The 18,204-nt window shown below is 37.1% G+C and overlaps 1 protein-coding gene across 3 annotated transcripts in view; it reads right to left on the bottom strand.

Annotated features, from left to right (window-relative positions):
* Positions 1-18,204, bottom strand: part of RPS6KA3 (ribosomal protein S6 kinase A3) — a 126,772-nt gene that overhangs the window by 80,399 nt on the left and 28,169 nt on the right. For all 3 annotated transcript variants that reach the window (XM_047075988.1, XM_047075987.1, XM_047075989.1), the window contains one exon: positions 14,606-14,662. In XM_047075988.1, coding sequence (XP_046931944.1) covers positions 14,606-14,662 — 57 coding nt within the window. The remainder of the gene's footprint in view (positions 1-14,605; positions 14,663-18,204) is intronic.

Here is an 18,204-nt window from a genome sequence, read left to right on the forward strand (position 1 = left end):
GGTTTTAGACAGTGTTTTATTATGTTAAGGTCAGACTTTCTCTTTACTAAAACAGGCATGAATAGTCTATTTTATAAAATGTCTTCTTATCTATTAATATAATCACTTAGTGTATCTCCTTTGACCTAAAGATTTGATAATGCAGATCAACAAATGTCCTACGGTCTGTATTTCTGAGAAAAATCCATTATTTTAATATATGTATTTGATTTATAATTTATTTTATTTTATTTTTGATGTTTTATTTATTTTTGAGAGAGAGAGAGGAGCAGAGAGTGAGGGGGACAGAGGATCCAAAGCAGGCTGTGTGCTGATAGCAGCAAGCCTGATGTGGGGCTTGAACTCACAAACCATGAGATCATGACCCGAGCCAAAGTCAGACGCTTAACTGACTGAGCCATACAGGAGCCCGTGATTTGTAAATTTTTAAAAGGATTTTTGCATCTATACTCATAAGTTAAATTGGCACAATTTCCTTTTGTGTGTTAATTTTCATTTTTAGGGCCTTGTTAACTTTACAAAATAAACTAGAAGGCAATGCAAATTTTTCCTATGCTTTGGGACAATTTAAAAACCACAATTTAAATGATCTATTTCTTAAAATTTTCAAAGATTTCTCCAGGAAATCATAGGCACCGTAGTTGGGAGGCACAGAGTTTAATAGCTTAAATTTCTTCCTTGCTATTGGTATATTAAGCTTTCTATACCTTTGTAAATGATACCATCTAGATTTTCCTAGAAAAGCACATATTTCAGCAAGACTTTTGTATTAGTATATAGTTACACTTAGTATTCTGTTTTCAAAATTAAACTTATGGAAAATTTCAAGCATATCCAAAACTAGACAGAATAGCATAAGAAACGCTCATGTCCCCAGCACTCAGCTGTAACAATGACCAACTCACCGCCAATCTAGCTGCATACACTCACTTCACCCTACTCCCATAATTAATTATTTTGAAGCAAATCCCAGACATTATATCACTTCACCTATAAATATTTCTGTTGTTACGATGTTAGAAACTCTTTCCTATCTATGATTATATTGTGTTTTGCTTTCTGAATGTTGTATATCTGCCTTTTATCTCACCTCCTGTTTTCTCCTTCACTGATTTTGGAATCTGTATTTAGTTCCTTCCTCTGACTTTCTGTAAGTTCACTTTGTAGTTATTTTTCTAGCTTCTTTCACTGAATCCTTAGATCCTTTATTTGAATTCTCATTTATTAATAAATTTTTCTTTCAAATATATTCCTAACAATATCATTTAAGATACTGTATTCTAAGCACTGTGGTTACATGAAATTATTTGTTAATTCTTACCACACTGAGATAAGTACTATTATCCATACTAGAGATGAAATAACTGAGGCATAAAGAGAAGTTAAGGAAGCTGCTACCCAAGTTCACACTTTCTTGAAAGTGGGAAGGGCTGTGATGTTGGTGGGAGCATAACCAGGCAAGTCTATCTGGGGAAGGAGCACGTATTACGTACGGCCAGTGGCTGACTTAGGACACAAACCAGGAGGTACTAAAACTTGTGATAAGACCTAGAAGAAAGAGCTCAGTAGAGGGTCCATAGCAGAGTTTCTGAATGCTTTTCTACACCATACATTATATTCGTCTGGAAAAACACCAACCCTGGCCAAACCCAATCATCAACCATTTTCATAACTCCACGACAGCTGAACCATGCTGGGGAAAAATCAACCCCTACGACAGCAACTGAAAATGAACATATTTTCTAAAATGAGTTCTTTAAAAACAAAACAAAAAAGATAAAAATAAAAAATAAAAATAAAATGATTTATTTGGATACAATTTTTTGTATGGACAAATTTTTCAAACCCTGAAAGGTTTAATATCTAAGGTTTTCCACTTAAGTACAGAAGAGTTACTCTCTAGCACACATCCATCAGTAGATAATGTTACAAAGTGCTAAAGTTCTAAGGTTTTAAATCAGAGATAGGAAATATCACGAACCCGAACCAGATCGTAGTGACTTCCAGAGCACTGAGAGGGGTTCCTTCTAAGATCCTGTCTCAATGGAAAGCATGCTGTGTTCCACTTGCAACATCTCCCATGAGTATGGAGAGAGCGCAAGGGGGCAGCTGCACCAACGCCCGAGGTAAGAATACTGCAGTAAGCAGGGATACATCCTACGTGGTACTGCTCATCAACTAATCCACACGTGTTTTTGTGTTGTTTTCTTCATGTAGGTACAGAGGTTACGACTTTGAATATATGACAGTATTTCAGATTGACTTAATAAACCATTTATACTTAAGCAGAACTTAATCAAATCAGTTTTCTCTCTTTCCAATTGTGGATTAGATCACTCAAATTGAAAAAAAAAAATGTGTAGACTCCAGCAAAGGAGAAGCAATTTTGGATCAGAGGTCCCATATGAGGTAGGCAAACCATGAAAAAAAGGGGGGATATTTTATTTTTTTAAAAGCTCTTAGGGGTGGATGAAAGGGACACTAGGGAGTGAAAAAATAGCCCTGAAAGAAAGCCAAAAATGTAGCAAAGGGAAACCTTACATACTTGGAAATTTTGCCTATTGTACACATACTCCATTTAATGCCACCATGCAGGCTAATTATAATGCTATTTATCTCAGAAATATTTTCCTAACTGATATATACTTACATGTACTAGAGTGTATTTTTCCCATGCTCTGAGTGCTAAAATATACTCTCAGCCAATGAGTTAGAACAACACACAATACTCTACACAATTAGTAAGTGTCGTTAATATACCACTCCACAAATGTTCCCTGCCAATGAGCACTCTATTGTACTTGCCTGTGTTGAGTGGGTTTTTCACTGTCTATTGTCTACTCTGCTAGTTTCCCTTTCTATAGATTATTTTGTGTTTGACCCATGGTGACTGCAAGAGGTGTGCAAGTTATATGCTGGACTTGTGGCTATGAGTATCACTTTGGATGTTCAAATGCAAGTTTTAAGGCAGCATGAGGGAAACTTCAAGGAAATGGAGGAAATCAGCAGACAACTGGGAACTGGTAAAATTCCCTGGATACTATGAAGGCCATTATACACATTACTGCAGCCTCAGGGTTGCTATATGAACCAAAGCTAGAGCATCATGTGGAAATTGGAAGAAACTACTGCTAAAGGTCTATCATGACTTCAGGAGATGTTAAAAGAATAGGGAGAATTTCAGGGTGCTGCCTGTGTCCTTCATAGGGGTACTACTCCTTAACCTGGCATTTAAGGTCATCTATGAACTATCTTCCCTGTATCTTATTAAGGCATTTTTATCACTATTGCTTCTAACAAGCTTTCTCCAATTAAAAAAAAATTTTTTAATGTTTAGTTTTGAGAGAGAGAGAGAGAGAGAGACAGAGGGAGAAGAGAGGGCAAGCGAGCTTGAGTCAGGGAGGGGCAGAGAGAGAGGGAGACACAGAATTTGAAGCAGGCTCCAGGCTCTGAGCTGTCAGCACAGAGCCTGATGCAGGGCTCGAACTAGTGAACCATGAGATCATGACCTGAGCCAAAGTCGGATGCACGACTGACTGAGCCACCCAGGTACCCCCAAGCTTTCTCCAATTCTTGACAATCATGCAAGGGACTATGATACAAAAGCTACAAAGACTGAGTTGATAAATACAGTGTTTAAGACTATAGTCATATAATATTATGAAGCTGATGTCGTAAGTAATTAATGTATTCACAGTCACTGGAAATAAATAAGAGAAATGGAAGGGTCAAAGGACCAAGTTAAGAGAAAAGTAACCCATTTCATATTTTTTTTCTGAGGCCAGGCCTATTGTCAGCCACAAAATTACTGTTCCTAAGAGGCATACTTTATCTCTGGTGAAGTCTGAAAGAGTAGGATCACACTCTGGAAGGAAGAAGACAGAAAAATGAACACTTACTGGGTTCCTACTTTGTGCTAGGCACTTAATTATCTCCTTTAATTCTGAAGCCTCAGAAGAACATTTGCCTGGTACTGCAAGAACCATTAAGATAATTACTTCCCTACTAAGCAAGAAAATGTTTTAATGATGGTTCCAGGATGACTGTAGAGACTTAATCAAGACTCCCTATTTCTTCAGCATGGATCATGAAGAGCATGGACTCCTCTAGCCAGCTGAGAAAAGATGGAAAATTCTGGAGTCCAGGAAGATATCTTGGCTTGATATACTACATAGCACTCTACCTTCTGCTATGAAGGTAGTCTCTCCCCAGCTCCACCAGAATAAAGGCTAAAAATAATCAAGTGTCCAGCAGGGGGTGCGGAGAACAAAAGACACTGGCTAGAACAAGTTAACTGGTGAGAAATTCAACAAGTTATACGTAAATATGGATTAATATGCAAACATTCCTGTTATATTCCAGTATGAATCAATTTAATTGGATAAATTTTCTTACATTTTATGATACATGGAGGAAATAAAAGTTTTTACTTCAGGTGAGTAAAGACAGGAAAGGATTGAACCTTTTAAAAGTAAAAATAAAGGAAAAGAGTACTGAAATTCCAGAAGATGGAAGAGAAGTGGATCTACGATATGGGAAGAAGGCAGAGTGCAGGACAAAGAACAAAGGGAAGAGAGAAGAGATGAGGTGGGAAGAAGGGAAACAATCCAGCTAGAATGAAATGGCTCTACCACAAACAGAAACCAGTAGACATGTTCAAGAGACAACACAAGGGCAGCTCCATATATCAAGAGGGTCTGAGTGGAAGTATTTTGTTTAGGAGAAATTTGGCTTACTTTTATGATTATCATTTTAGTCAAACTGATGTAGCTACCTCTCACATTCCCCTCCCCACTTTTGGCTTTTGTTTACTCCATTTTCCCATGAGAATGCCTTCACTCAAATATTGACATTTACTTCTAAAAACCTATACCAAAATTTTATGTCTTCTGTGAATTACCTAATTACATCAGTTATACTAATTTTATTTTAAATTCTAGTCAACTTAAATTTTTATCAATGGTTAAATGGTCAAATAGTGCTGCAAGGCTTATATGACAAACAGCAGTACTTAGTGCTTCTGGTACCCTTCCAGCTCTTTTCACTGCTCCCTCTGGTATTTATCTCTAATCAACAACATAAGAAACAACAGGCGTTGGCGAGGAGAAAGGGTAACCCTCTGCACTACTGGTGGGAATGCAAACTGGTGCAACCACTCTAGGAAACAGTACAGGGGTTCCTCAAAAAGTTAAAAATGGAACTACCTTACTACCCAGCAATCACACTAGGTATTTACCCGAAGAATACAAAAGTACTGATTCAAAGGGTTTCATGCACCCTAATGTTTACAGCAGCATTATTTATAATAGTCAAATTATGGAAAGAGCCCAAGTGTCCATCAACTGATGAGTGGATAAAGAAGATGTGGTATGTGTACACACACACACACACACACACACACACACACAGGAATATTACTCAGCCATAAAAAGGAATGAAATCTTGCTGTTTACAACAACATAGATGGAGCTAGAGAGTATTATGTTAAGTGAAATAAGTCCATCAGAGAAAAACAAATATGATTTCACTCATAGTGGAATTTAAGAAAGAAAACAAATAAACAAAGGAGAAATAAATGAAAGGCAAACCAGGAAACAGACTCTTAACTATGGAGAACTGATGGTTACCAGAGGGGAGGTGGGCAGGTGGATGGGTGAGACAGGTGATGGGGATTAAGGAGTGTACTTGTTGTGATGAGCAACTGGTAATGTATGGAAGTGCTGAATCACTATATTGTACAGCTGAAACTAATATTATACTGTGTTAACTGGAATTTAAATAAAAACTTAAGAAAAAGAATAACCTTATATTACTTCCTTTTGACTCATCAATTTCAGATATTATCTTCAGACATTCTATTCTATGATGACTTAACATTCACATTGCAAGGTATGGTTAAGTCAATATTTAGCTTTTATAATTATTATGACTATGCAAACATTGTTCACTGCTAAGAAATATACTCCAGTTATATTTCTTGTGTACAACTTCTGTTTTCTTCTTAAGTTTGAAGTTGGTTTGTTTTAGAATTTGCTTTCTTGGTGCCTATCTCAAATTCTTCTCACTTTGCCTCTTAAGTGAATTTTCAATACTCCAACCTATTGGATAATTCATCACTTCTATTTTTTTTCCCTAGGAGACAGCCTTCCTGGAATCATCTGTCTGCTTCAATCTGGACTGAGTACTCTCTAAGCCTACAGAATGAACCAGTCTTCTGAAGCACCCTTTATTCATCACAATGGGAAGGAACTGTCTTCATTGTGCTTATAAATGTTGGATCCTTTGTTGCCTGAATCACATGTCTTTTTCTTAGTTAACAACCATCTAGTGTTGGCAAAGCCATTTTCCAGTAACTTCTTAAAAATAGGTATATGTCTGAAAATATCCTGGTTGAAAATCATTTTCACTAAGCATTTCAAAGGCATTATTCCTTGCCTTCTAACTCAATGTTGAAATGTTTCATATCATTCTTATATCCAGTCCTTTATATATATTTAAAAAATCTCTAAATGGGGCGCCTGGGTGGCTCAGTCGGTTGAGCTTCTGACTTCAGCTCAGGTCATGATCTCGCGGTCTGTGAGTTCGAGCCCCGCGTTGGGCTCTGTGCTGACAGCTTAGAGCCTGGAGCCTGCTTCGGATTCTGTGTCTCCCTCTCTCTCTGACCCTCCCCCATCCATGCTCTGACTCCCTCTGTCTCAAAAATAAAATAAACATTAAAAAAATGTAAAAAATATCTAAAAGCTTGTCTTAGTCCATTTGGGCTGCTGTAACAGAATACCATACACTGAGTCACTTATGCTAAACAACAGAGATTTATGTCAGAGTTTTGGAGGCTTGGAAGTCCATATCCAAACTGTCAGCAGAATCAGTGTCTGGTAAGAATCTGTTTCTTCATTCATAGACAGTCATTTTCTTGCTGTGTCTTCACATGGCAGAAGGGGCAGGCAAGTTCTCTGGTGTCTCTCTCTCGTTTTTTAATGTTTGTTTTTGAGAGAGAGAGAGAGAGAGAGAGAGAGAAAGGGAGGGGGGGGAGAGAGGGAGAGGGAGAGGGAGAGAGAGAGAGAGAGAGAGAGAGAGAGAGAGAGAGAGAGATAAAGAATCCAAAGCAGGCTCCAGGCTCCACACAGAGCCTGACACAGGGCCCAAACTCACAAACTGTGAGATCATGACCTGAGCTGAAGGCGGAAGCTTAAGTCAGAAGCTTAATGGACTGAGCCACCCAGGAGTGTCTGTGGGTCTCTTTTATAATGGCACTAATCCCATTCACGAGGCATTTGCCCTCATGACCTAACTACCTCCTACAGGCCCCACCTCCAAAAACCATTACGTTGGGGATTAAGCTCCAACATATAAATTTTGGGGGGACACATTCAGTCCATAGCAAAACTTCCAGGGTTGTTGATCACTGGTGTTTGAGAATTCACAATAATGATTCTTCTTGAGAGTAGGTATTCTTGTCTGTTTGTTTTTATTAATAGGCTTTCGGCATGCTGTTTAAATCCAGAGACTCACAGTCCTCATGTTGGGGGAATTTTTTTTTTAATCTAAGAGAATGATTATCACTGTATCATCATGGAAGAAAAAAATACTAATTTGAATGTGTCACACCACTGACTTTAACAAACATTTTGATTTTAGAGATATTAAAATGTGGGGGACAAGTATCTTTATCTAATTTCTTCCTTTCCATTTCCCTGTTGTCTCTTTCCGGAATTCTTATTAGGCAGATGTTAGATTGCTTCTTTTTCTTTTTGTCTCCTATTTTCTATCTCTTTCTCTTATTCTCTTTTTTGGGAGATTTCCTTAACATTAGCTTCTAAATATTATACTAAAATGTAAGATATCCCTATCCCATTTTTTTTTTAAAGAGAGAGAAAGAGTGGGGAGAGGGAGAGAGAGTATCTTAAGCAGAACACAGAGCCCGACATGGGGCTCAGTGTTATGACCCTGATATCGTGACCTGAGCCAAAATCAATAGTTGAGCCCTTAACCAAGTGAGCCACTCATGCACCCCCCCACCCCATTTTTAATTCTAAGAATTTATTCTTTTTCTGATTATATAAAAACAGCATCCTACTCTTATTTTAGGATTATCAATTTTGTCTCTTAACACTCAAAAGATAGTAATTTGACTTTTCTTTTTCCTTTTTTCTACATTGTTCCTTCAAGAGCTTATTCTTTCATTTAGAAGCCTTCCTCAAATGTCTAGTGATACTTGGCTTTTTAGTCATATTTAAAAGTGAGGCACTAGGGAGTAGACCAGATGTCCTGGAGCTTGTCAACTGTCAGGCATTTTTGTAGGTTAGTTGGCCAAGCACGCAGCCTTTACATTAAAGATCTAAATGTCACTATCTGAAGGACTTTTATGAAAGACCATTCAATTTCTTCAGGAAAGAAGACTTTACTTTTCTGCCTGAAGATATGGTCCTGGTTGGTGTAATGGGTAAGGGAAGGGGGGCATAACACCATTTAGTAGTAGGTTCTCACTTGATCTCCCTGTTTCTAGCCCAGTGCCTCACCCCACTTCCTACTATACTTTGGGTTCTGTTAAGTCTGGAGCCACTGTGATTCATTTTTCTCTATAAAATATCTTCTATCTCTTCCAGGGGTAGGAGAGGGAAGAGAATGGAGGCTGTTTATATTGACATTCAACCAATCTCTGCTTTCAGCCTCATGGCATTCTTCCACTTTCCATGGTACCTGACAACCTCATTCTTGAGCTCTTCTGGGGCTGTGAGGGCAATAAATAAGGCATACTTCCTGCCCCTATAGCCCTCTAAAAGCACTTAGGTCCTTTAACTTAGGTCCTCTTGTTCTGACTCTTTTTCTGCTTCTCATATTTATATGTTGTGGTTCAAATTACAGAAGTCTTCTAACTTCAAAGACCATGTTTCTGTTTCTTATTCTCCTTGCTATTTTGTGTGATTATTTACCAGAAGAGAAGAGGACAAAAACAACTTTATTTTTCCATTTAAAGACTTAAAAGTTTCCCTTAAATGCCTGTATGCCTCCAACAGCCTAGCAGAGTTCTTGGTACCCAGCAGAAACTCACTAAGTACTTGGCTAATGAACGATTAGAAGTAGTCAGAGTACAGACTAAACAGCTATAACAAAAAGACCCCAAAATACAATGGCTCAAACAAGGTAAGTGCCTATTTTTTTTCTCATGGAGCAGTCCACAGGTAAGAGGGTAAATTAGGGTGAAGAGGTGTCACAAGACCATTAGGTCAATAAAGGACCCAGGCTAATTCTCTCTTGTTACTCTCCATCTATCCTATGGTCTTATTGTGGTCAAAACTGGCTATTCATCATATTCTACATTCTACATTAAAAGGGGCCAATCAACCTACAAGAAAGCCCACCAGTTGAAAAGCTCCCATTGATATAATTATTAATCACAGTTTCTATGGGCCAAGAATCTGGGCTAATGAACATGTAAGCTTGGATGCAGAACCTTTTTCAGTCAAAGTTCAGATGAGAATCTAGCCCTGGCCAACTCCTTCACTGCAATCTGTGAGACTCTGAACCAAGGGTTCAGAGAACCAAGGACCCAGTTAAGCTGGGTCTCCCAGATTTATGACCCATAGAAACTGTGAGATAAGAAAAGTATGTTGTTTTAAGATACTAAATCCAGGGTAATTTGTTATGCATCAAACACATAACTAATGCAAGATCTCCATTTTTGCTATTTAAATTATCAGGAATTGACAAAATGAAAACTTTTAATTGTACATTAAAGGCGAATACAATTTAAAAGTATAAGGCTAATATATATATATTTTTTTTTTTTAATTTTTTTTTCAACGTTTATTTTTATTTTTGGGACAGAGAGAGACAGAGCATGAACGGGGGAGGGCCAGAGAGAGAGGGAGACACAGAATCGGAAACAGGCTCTAGGCTCTGAGCCATCAGCCCAGAGCCCGACGCGGGGCTCGAACTCACGGACCGCGAGATCGTGACCTGGCTGAAGTCGGACGCTTAACCGACTGCGCCACCCAGGCGCCCCAAGGCTAATATATATTTTGACAATCTTTTGGATTTAATACCATTAAAGAACTAGTAAATATTAGGCTTTTGTCTTATACTCAATACTAATTCCTATAATCTGGAATGATCTGCTAAACAACTTGATCCACACTGCTAGTAATATTTTAGTCCCGCATTTTTCCAACCCTATCTCTAAAATGCGATGTTCTTCCAGATGTAAATGTTACTAATGTTCTGAGGGAAAGTATAAGCCATACAATATCACAATGGAAAATGGTTTTAAACTAGAGAGAATAAAAAATTTGAAGGTTTTCCTTCCAAAGAAAGTGTTACATAAGGAAAAATAGGTAACTGGTGGCAGAAAAATCAATATTAACACTTACTATTTGCTTTTATGTTTGCTTAAATGCTAATAAATATATACTACAGATGAATGAAGTAGAATGCCTCAAATAGCTTGGGAGGTGTAGAAATCCAGACTAACTGTGAAGGTACCCTCAGGCACAGGTCCCAGGCACAGGCCTGGGACCCTGTGTTAGCTAACACTTAGTTTATGCATTCATTTAATTAACAAGCACTTATTGAACACCTACTGGGTACTGGATTTAAAACAAGGAATAAATCAGACACAGTCAATGCCTCATGCAGCTCACAGTTCACTAGGGAATAAGTAAATAAGTAATGGGATCTAATGTGGTATTGCCATTTAGGGTATACTCACAGGTTGCTATGGAAGCACAAAGGAAAAACACTTAGCTCAAGGCAGAAATGGAAATGGTAGTTCTGTCAGGAAGATACCTCAGTTGAAGGGATATCAAACTTGGACCTGAAGGATAACTGGGAATTAACTGGAGGGAGGTGCTAAGGGAAAAGAAATCTGGGAGAGGGACTATCACCCATGAAGGCCCAAAAGCAAAAGAGAACCTGATACACTGGAGTGAGTACACTTTCAGGAGAGGGCAGAGGAATGTGGCTGACACAGAGAAGTACACAAAGGCCTTATTATACAGGGCCTGATAGGTCACACTGTAGTGTTTGGACTTTATTTAAAGGAAGCACAAAACTACTGATGATTTTAAGAGGAGTACAATGATCTTACTCTTTCATAAGTGACAAAATGTTTATGACAATTTGCATGATTTCTGAAAACTTTCCCAAGATGTTAAAAAGCATAAAAAACATAAAACATTTTTATATACTAGCAATAACTGGATGGAAGACAGCAGAAAAGAAATCCCACTTATAATATAACAAAAACTATAAAATACCCACAAATTATCTTAATAGATTAATGTATAGGACTATAAGAAACCATAAAATTTTGATAAAGGATATAAAAGAATATCAGAGTAAATGTTCTTGGGAAGTGAAGACTCAACATTATTAAAATAATTTTCTTCATGTTAATCAGAAAATTTAATGGAATTTTGATAAAAATCCCAATAACCTTTTCAGGAGTACTTGATAAATTGATTGCAAAGTTCATCTGGAAGATGTATAAGACCACAATTCTGAAAAGTAAAAAGGTGGGAGGGCTTGCCTTGCCACATAAAAAAAACATAGTAAAAGTACAGTAATTGAAAATGTATGTGAGACATTCAGGGATGCTATGAAGTGAACTGTGTCCTCCAAAAAGGTATGTTCCATTTCTAATCCCAAGGACCTATGAATGTGATCTTATTTGAAAATAAGGTCTTTGTAGATTTAATAATGTTAAGATGAGGTCATAATGGAGTAAGATGGGCCCTAATCCAATGACTAGTACCCTTATGTGAAGAAGGCAATTTGGACATGGAGACTTATAGGGAAAACACCATGTGACAACAGAAGTAGAGATTGGAGTAAAGTGTCCAAGGAGCACCAAGGACTGCTGACAGGCACCAGAAACTGGAAAAGTCAAGGAAAGATCCTCTCCCAAAGCCTTCAGAGAGCATTACTCTGTCAACACCTTGGTTTTGGACTTCTAGTCTTCTTGACTGTATGAGAAGAGAATAAATTTCTGTTATTTCAAGCCACCCAGTTTGTGGTACTTTGTCAGGGCAGCCCTAGGAAACTAATACATGGAGTACATGGCAATTTTATATATGATAAAAGAGGAATCTTGAATGAGTGAGCTGTATAGATTTTATTTGTTCAGTAAGTAGAGGTTAGGACAAAAGGCTATTTGGAAAGAAAAGTGAGATTTCTACATCATAATGGGAACTAAAATTCCAAGTAGACCACAGACCTAAATGTAAAACACAAAACCACAGGTGGCAGATGAAAATGTAAGAGGATATTTTTATCACCTTGGGGCTGGGAAGGATCTTCTAACTGAAATATAAAACCCAGAAGTCAAATCTGACCATTTAAAAATGAAAACTTCTGTACACATACAATGAAAGACCACGTAATAAGTGTTAAATAGGGAGAAAACATTTGCAAGAGACATTATAGACATGGAGCTAATATCCAGAATGTATTTGATCACATAGACCATGAGGAGATAATAAGCAACACAAAAGAAAGTTGGTGAAACACAAAAATACAAAGGCCAGTAATACATGGATACTCAACTTCACTAATAATCAAATGAGATGCAAACTGAAATGAGAAAGTATTATTTATTTAAAATGGCTTGAATGAAAAATAATGTCTAATAATATCCAGGGTTGAATAGGATATGCTTGAACAGATACTCTCATACACTGACACTTTTACAACCTTTTTGGTTTGGACAGCAATTTGGCAATGTCTATTGAAATTTAGATGTTCATACCCATTGTTCTAGCACATCCTTCTCTAAAACTATATCCTACTGAAACACAAGTTCCCAAAAATAAATAGGAGGAAAATTATATTAAGTCTAGGACATGCATAAAATAGAATATCATGCAACAATTTAAAAAGAGGCAGATTGGGGCGCCTGGTTGGCTCAATCAGTTAAGCGTCCAACTCTTGGTTTTGGTTCAGGTCATAACCTCATGGTTTCCTGGGTTCAAGCCTTGTGTTGGGCTCTGCGCTGGCAGCATGGAGCCTGCTTGGAATTCTCTGTCTCCCTCTCTCTCTGCCCCTCCCCACTCGTACTATCGCTGTCTCAAAATAAACAAACTTAAAAAATAAAAAAGGCAGATCTACATGAATTGTCATAAAAAGATGTTCAAGACTTAGTAGGTGAAAAGAACAGTTGGAGAGTATATATATTTTGTAAGTATCAGTAATAATGATCTTATGTATGGAATAAAAAGATAATAACTGAACTTCTAACAATGAGTCTCTTACAGGCAGGGAATTTATTAATTCATTCATGTAATATTTAATGAGTGTCTATTATGTCCCAGTCACTGGTCTAGGTGCTGGGGACTTAGGAGTAAATAAAAAAACAAGATGAGGAAGGGGTGAACGTTTATCTTCTACATTAACTATTTCTTTCTTAAAAAATGTTTACTTATTTTGAGAGAGAGAGAGAGAGCGAGCGAGAGAGCAAGGGCCAGTGAGCGAGTGAGGGAGGGAGGGAGGTAAGGGCAGAGAGAGAGAATCCCAAACAGGCTCCACACTGTCAGCTCTAAGGCTCATACGGGGCTCAAACTCAACGAAACCTGAGCCGAAATCAAGAGTCAGATGCTTAACCAACTGAAGCACTCAGGTGCCCATACATTAAATATTTCTGTAAAGAATCACTTTATATTTTTGTCCTAATGTGTCTATGATGTGATTTTTTTAAAAAATAAGCTGTAAGGTACTAATGAAAAACTTTCAACAACATAAAGCAAATTATTTTGTCTTTTTCGTAAGATCAGTCTTATCAAACAGTTCTTTTTTAATGTTTTATTTATTTTTGAGAGAGTGCGAATGGGGGAGGGGCAGAGAGAAAGGGGGACAGAGGATCCAAAGCAGGCTCTGCACTGACAGCAGTGAGCCAGATGTGGGGCTCAAACTCACAAACCGTGAGATCATGACCTGAGCCAAAGTCAGACACTTAACCGACTGAGCCACCAGGCATTCCATTAAACGGGTTTTAAAAATGGCACTGGCAGGGGCCCTGGGTGGCTTAGTAGGTTAAGTGGTTGACTCTTGATTTTGACTCAGGTCATGATCTAATGGTTCATGAGTTTGAGCCCCACATTGGGCTCTGTGCTGACAGTGCAGAGCCTGCTTGGGATTCTCTCTCTCTCCCCCTTTCTCTTTGCCCCTCCCCTGATCGTGCTCTCTCTCTCTCTCAAACTAAATAAACTAAAAAAAAAAGGCACTGACATATTCAAGATTATATTTTGGTAAAATTAAGAAATCATAGGGGCGCCTGGGTGGCGCAGTCGGTTGGGCGTCCGACTTCAGCCAGGTCACGATCTCGCGGTCCGTGAGTTCGAGCCCCGCGTCGGGCTCTGGGCTGATGGCTCAGAGCCTGGAGCCTGTTTCCGATTCTGTGTCTCCCTCTCTCTCTGCCCCTCCCCCGTTCATGCTCTGTCTCTCTCTGTCCCAAAAATAAAAATAAACGTTGAAAAAAAAATTTTTTTAAAGAAATCATAAACAAGTTTCTAATACCGTAGAATCATTATTTTGTCCAGTTAAAAAATAAGAATACTTAAATTTTATGGTATCTGATTTATCTATATCCCTTATGATACAATATTGTACTTACAGTTTGTGGATTAATCTCCTCCTCTCCCATAGGTTCATCCATAATTTGCTGTCCATTCTGTGAAAAGCACAGCAAGCAGAAAGTTACCAACAGAGATTTCACATCAGCTAACATTAAATGAAGGCAGACAAAGCAAAATCATAATAGAATATTTTCACCCCTACAGGATTCTAATGAAGTACCAAACCACCAGATCAGTATGTAGTTGTCAATATGCAACCGGTTGTGCTTTAAAAGTTAACTATAAAAACATTTTTCCATGGAAATTATATAACAAATGATGATTAACTTTCCAGGTGAGTCCTTGAGTTTATTTTAATAGTTAAATGAATTACAAATAGTATTACTTAAATCTCACCAAACATCATTTATAATACTTTCTATGGCAAAACACATTCTAAAATCCAACTCCATTGACTGATTAATCAGGGCAATGATTAGTTATTTCAGGATTTGGAAAGTAAGCTAGATCTCCATATCAAAATCGATTCCAGATGGATTAAACATTTAAATGTCAAAAATAAAATTATATAAGTATTATAAGAAAATATAGGTAAATAATACTTATGGGGTAAGGAGGGTGGAAATAATAAAGGAAAAAAATGACATTTGAATTGATAAAAGTTTAAAATGTCATCTACCAGACACAAAAAAGATAAAAAGACAAATTGATTACAAAAAAAGCAACATATGACAAAGGGCTGGTATCCTCAATGACATAAAGACCTTTGTTTTACCAACCTGTAAGAGAAAAATGATGAACCCCAACAGAAATGAGCAATAAGGGAAAAAAGAGTTTAGCCTTAGTACTAATCAAAGATACACATTTAACAGAAAGATACCTTTGCCTCTCAAACTGGTTATGATTTACAGAAAAAATAAAACCCAGCACTAATATGAGTATGGGGAAAAGAGCACTCAGTATATACTGCTAGGGAAAGTATAAATCAGCACAACCTTTTAGGAAGATAATCTAAGTCTGTATTAAAACAAGTGTGCAAAGATGTACATACAAGAATGCTCACCATAACTTTTTCCAAAAAGAACTCCAAATTGGAAACCTAAATTCTTAACAATAGAGAACTAGTTAAATATATGATGATACATCCATATAATGGAATACTATACAGTCATTAAAAATGATAATAAAGATGTAAATTTATTGACATGGAAAGACAGTCACATGTAATAAGTGAAAAAGCAGTTTACAAAACAATATGGATTGTAATGATCCCATTTTAAATAAATATATACATGTTCCAATGTATATATTTCTATGGGAAAAACTCTGGAAGGGTATACACCAAAATGTTAACAGTGGCTATTTCTGGGTGGTAGAATTTTAGACAATTTAAAATGTTTGTTTTGCGTATTTGAATTTTCTGATGTGTCTACAATGAATATGTATTATTTGTGTAATTAATAACAAAACAAAACCAGAAGTCAGGAACACAACATCTTCTCTATTAGTTCAATGAAAAAAGGAGTAAATGCCCCTGACCACTTGTCAATTCAACAAATGTACAAGGATCTAAGCTAACCATCTTTGGAGCATTATCAACTAGGATATGAAAGGTAGCCCACCCATTACCCTACCCACATGAGGCAGATGCTTTGAATTTGAACTCTGTCTACTCTCTAAATCCCTGTTTATCCATCCATTCATCCACCCATTTCATTTCATTCACGCTAAGATTTAGGTGCCAAGCTGGAGATGAAGGGTTAAGAAAACATGACCCCCAACCTAGAGATCCATCCTAGAGGGTCTCACAGGTATACTGACCCATAAAAAGAGCACCTTTTATTTTCAAACACTCATAGAGTATGCATCTAGGTTAGGGAATACCTATACAATATTACAAAGCACAGAAACGGTGCTAAAATGCAGAAAAGGAGGAGGCAGGTATAAAATCTTTATTATCCTAAGACACTTTCAGAAGCTACAGTATTGCTCACTGCTATGGTAAGGACTCAAATAACTCCAGGATACATCTTTCTACCAAAAGCCACAACCATTTACTCAATTGAATACTGACCGTTTTTATCCTAACATCACAGATAAACCTTAAACTAGGTCATAAGAATGCTGGTTTTGGAGTCAGACATCTAGATTCAAATTTCTGCTCTTACACTTAGTATGAAGCCTTGGACAAATTATTTAAAATATGCTTTAGTTTCTTCATATGAAAAGTAGAGATTAAAAAGTCTCATCTTCAGAGAGGTATTGTAAAGGCTAAGTGAGATAAAGGATATAAAATCCTAAGCACAGGGTCTGGAACTTAATAAACAATCAATGGTAGCTATTTTAATTATATCCAAAATTCAGTCACCCCCTTCACAGCCCACCAATTTGCTACTTCTCCCATATTTGCTATCTTAGTGAATGGTACCATCACTCATCTAGTAGTGCAAACTAGGTTTTCTCATTAATTGTACACAGAGTTCTCTTTCTATAACACAGATCTGCTGAATGGATCCCCATTATTTGACTCTCAGAACCCTTGGTCTAACTGAGCTACAATTACACTTTCCATGGGAATATAATTTGAGAACCATCTGTTCCGTGTAATTTTCAGTGCATACAAAGCAAGAATCACAACTTATAACTTACTTTTTAAGGCAAACTGGTATAGTAGAAACAGCACTAAACTTGGAATGGAAGACCAGAGATAGAGCCCTAGGTCTGCCACTTACAAGTTTTATGATTTTTAGCAATTCAGACAGTCTCTAGCCTACTACCTTATCTGCTTAAAATGGGGATACGTGCCCTGTCTACTCAAAGGGTTAGTGTTAGACTCAAAACTGAGATAACTCAAAAGAAAGTACTTTATAAATCATAAAGAACTGTACCAATGCAAATTACTATTATTAAGGTGAGGTAGCTTCATTGAGGATAAAATAACACTTCCACAAAGTCCTTTTAATCTTTGAATCAAAAAAAGTTTAGGATTGGTAAGGGATCTTGAAAGTCTTCTGTTCCAAATAAACATCATATGCTTCAATTCTTTTTTTGCCATTCTCACCTAGATTTGAACACTATCAGAACAAGAATGTACTACTCATGTGGCAGCCTACTAAACTATCTCAGAAAAAGTACTGGCTGCTAGATAAGATTCTTCATCATATAGTAATTTTCCTCAGCTACAAATTCCCTTTAATAGGATTACTAACATACGATGACTAACTTGCCTATAGTCTATCTGCAAAATCACAGGAAGTAAATCTACACCTATGACTGTAAATCATCCTGAGTCTGTTCTTCACTAGATAACTCAAGTTCTTTCAAACATTCCTTTTAGACAGATGAGACTAATTTTCTGAGCATGCACTCAATTCATCTTAAAGGGTGATATACAGAACCGCATTCAATTAACACTCCAACCTTGATACAACCAATGCAGAATAAGGAACATTATCACCTCCCCTGTCCTAGATAACAAACTTCTATTAATTCAGTTCACATATGCATTGTTTTTGAAATGTCTGAAACACATTGCTGAGTCATACTAAGTTTTCTGTCAATTAAATTCTTGTCTTCCTTCTACTGCAACTAAGTCCCATACTTGTTACGCTTCATCTCATGAAGAAAACCTCAAATT

Source organism: Lynx rufus, unplaced genomic scaffold (assembly GCF_022079265.1).
Source record: "Lynx rufus isolate CCGP_SWC_20201006 ecotype Redwood Valley unplaced genomic scaffold, mLynRuf1.p SCAF_14, whole genome shotgun sequence".
Lineage (NCBI taxonomy): Eukaryota > Metazoa > Chordata > Mammalia > Carnivora > Felidae > Lynx > Lynx rufus.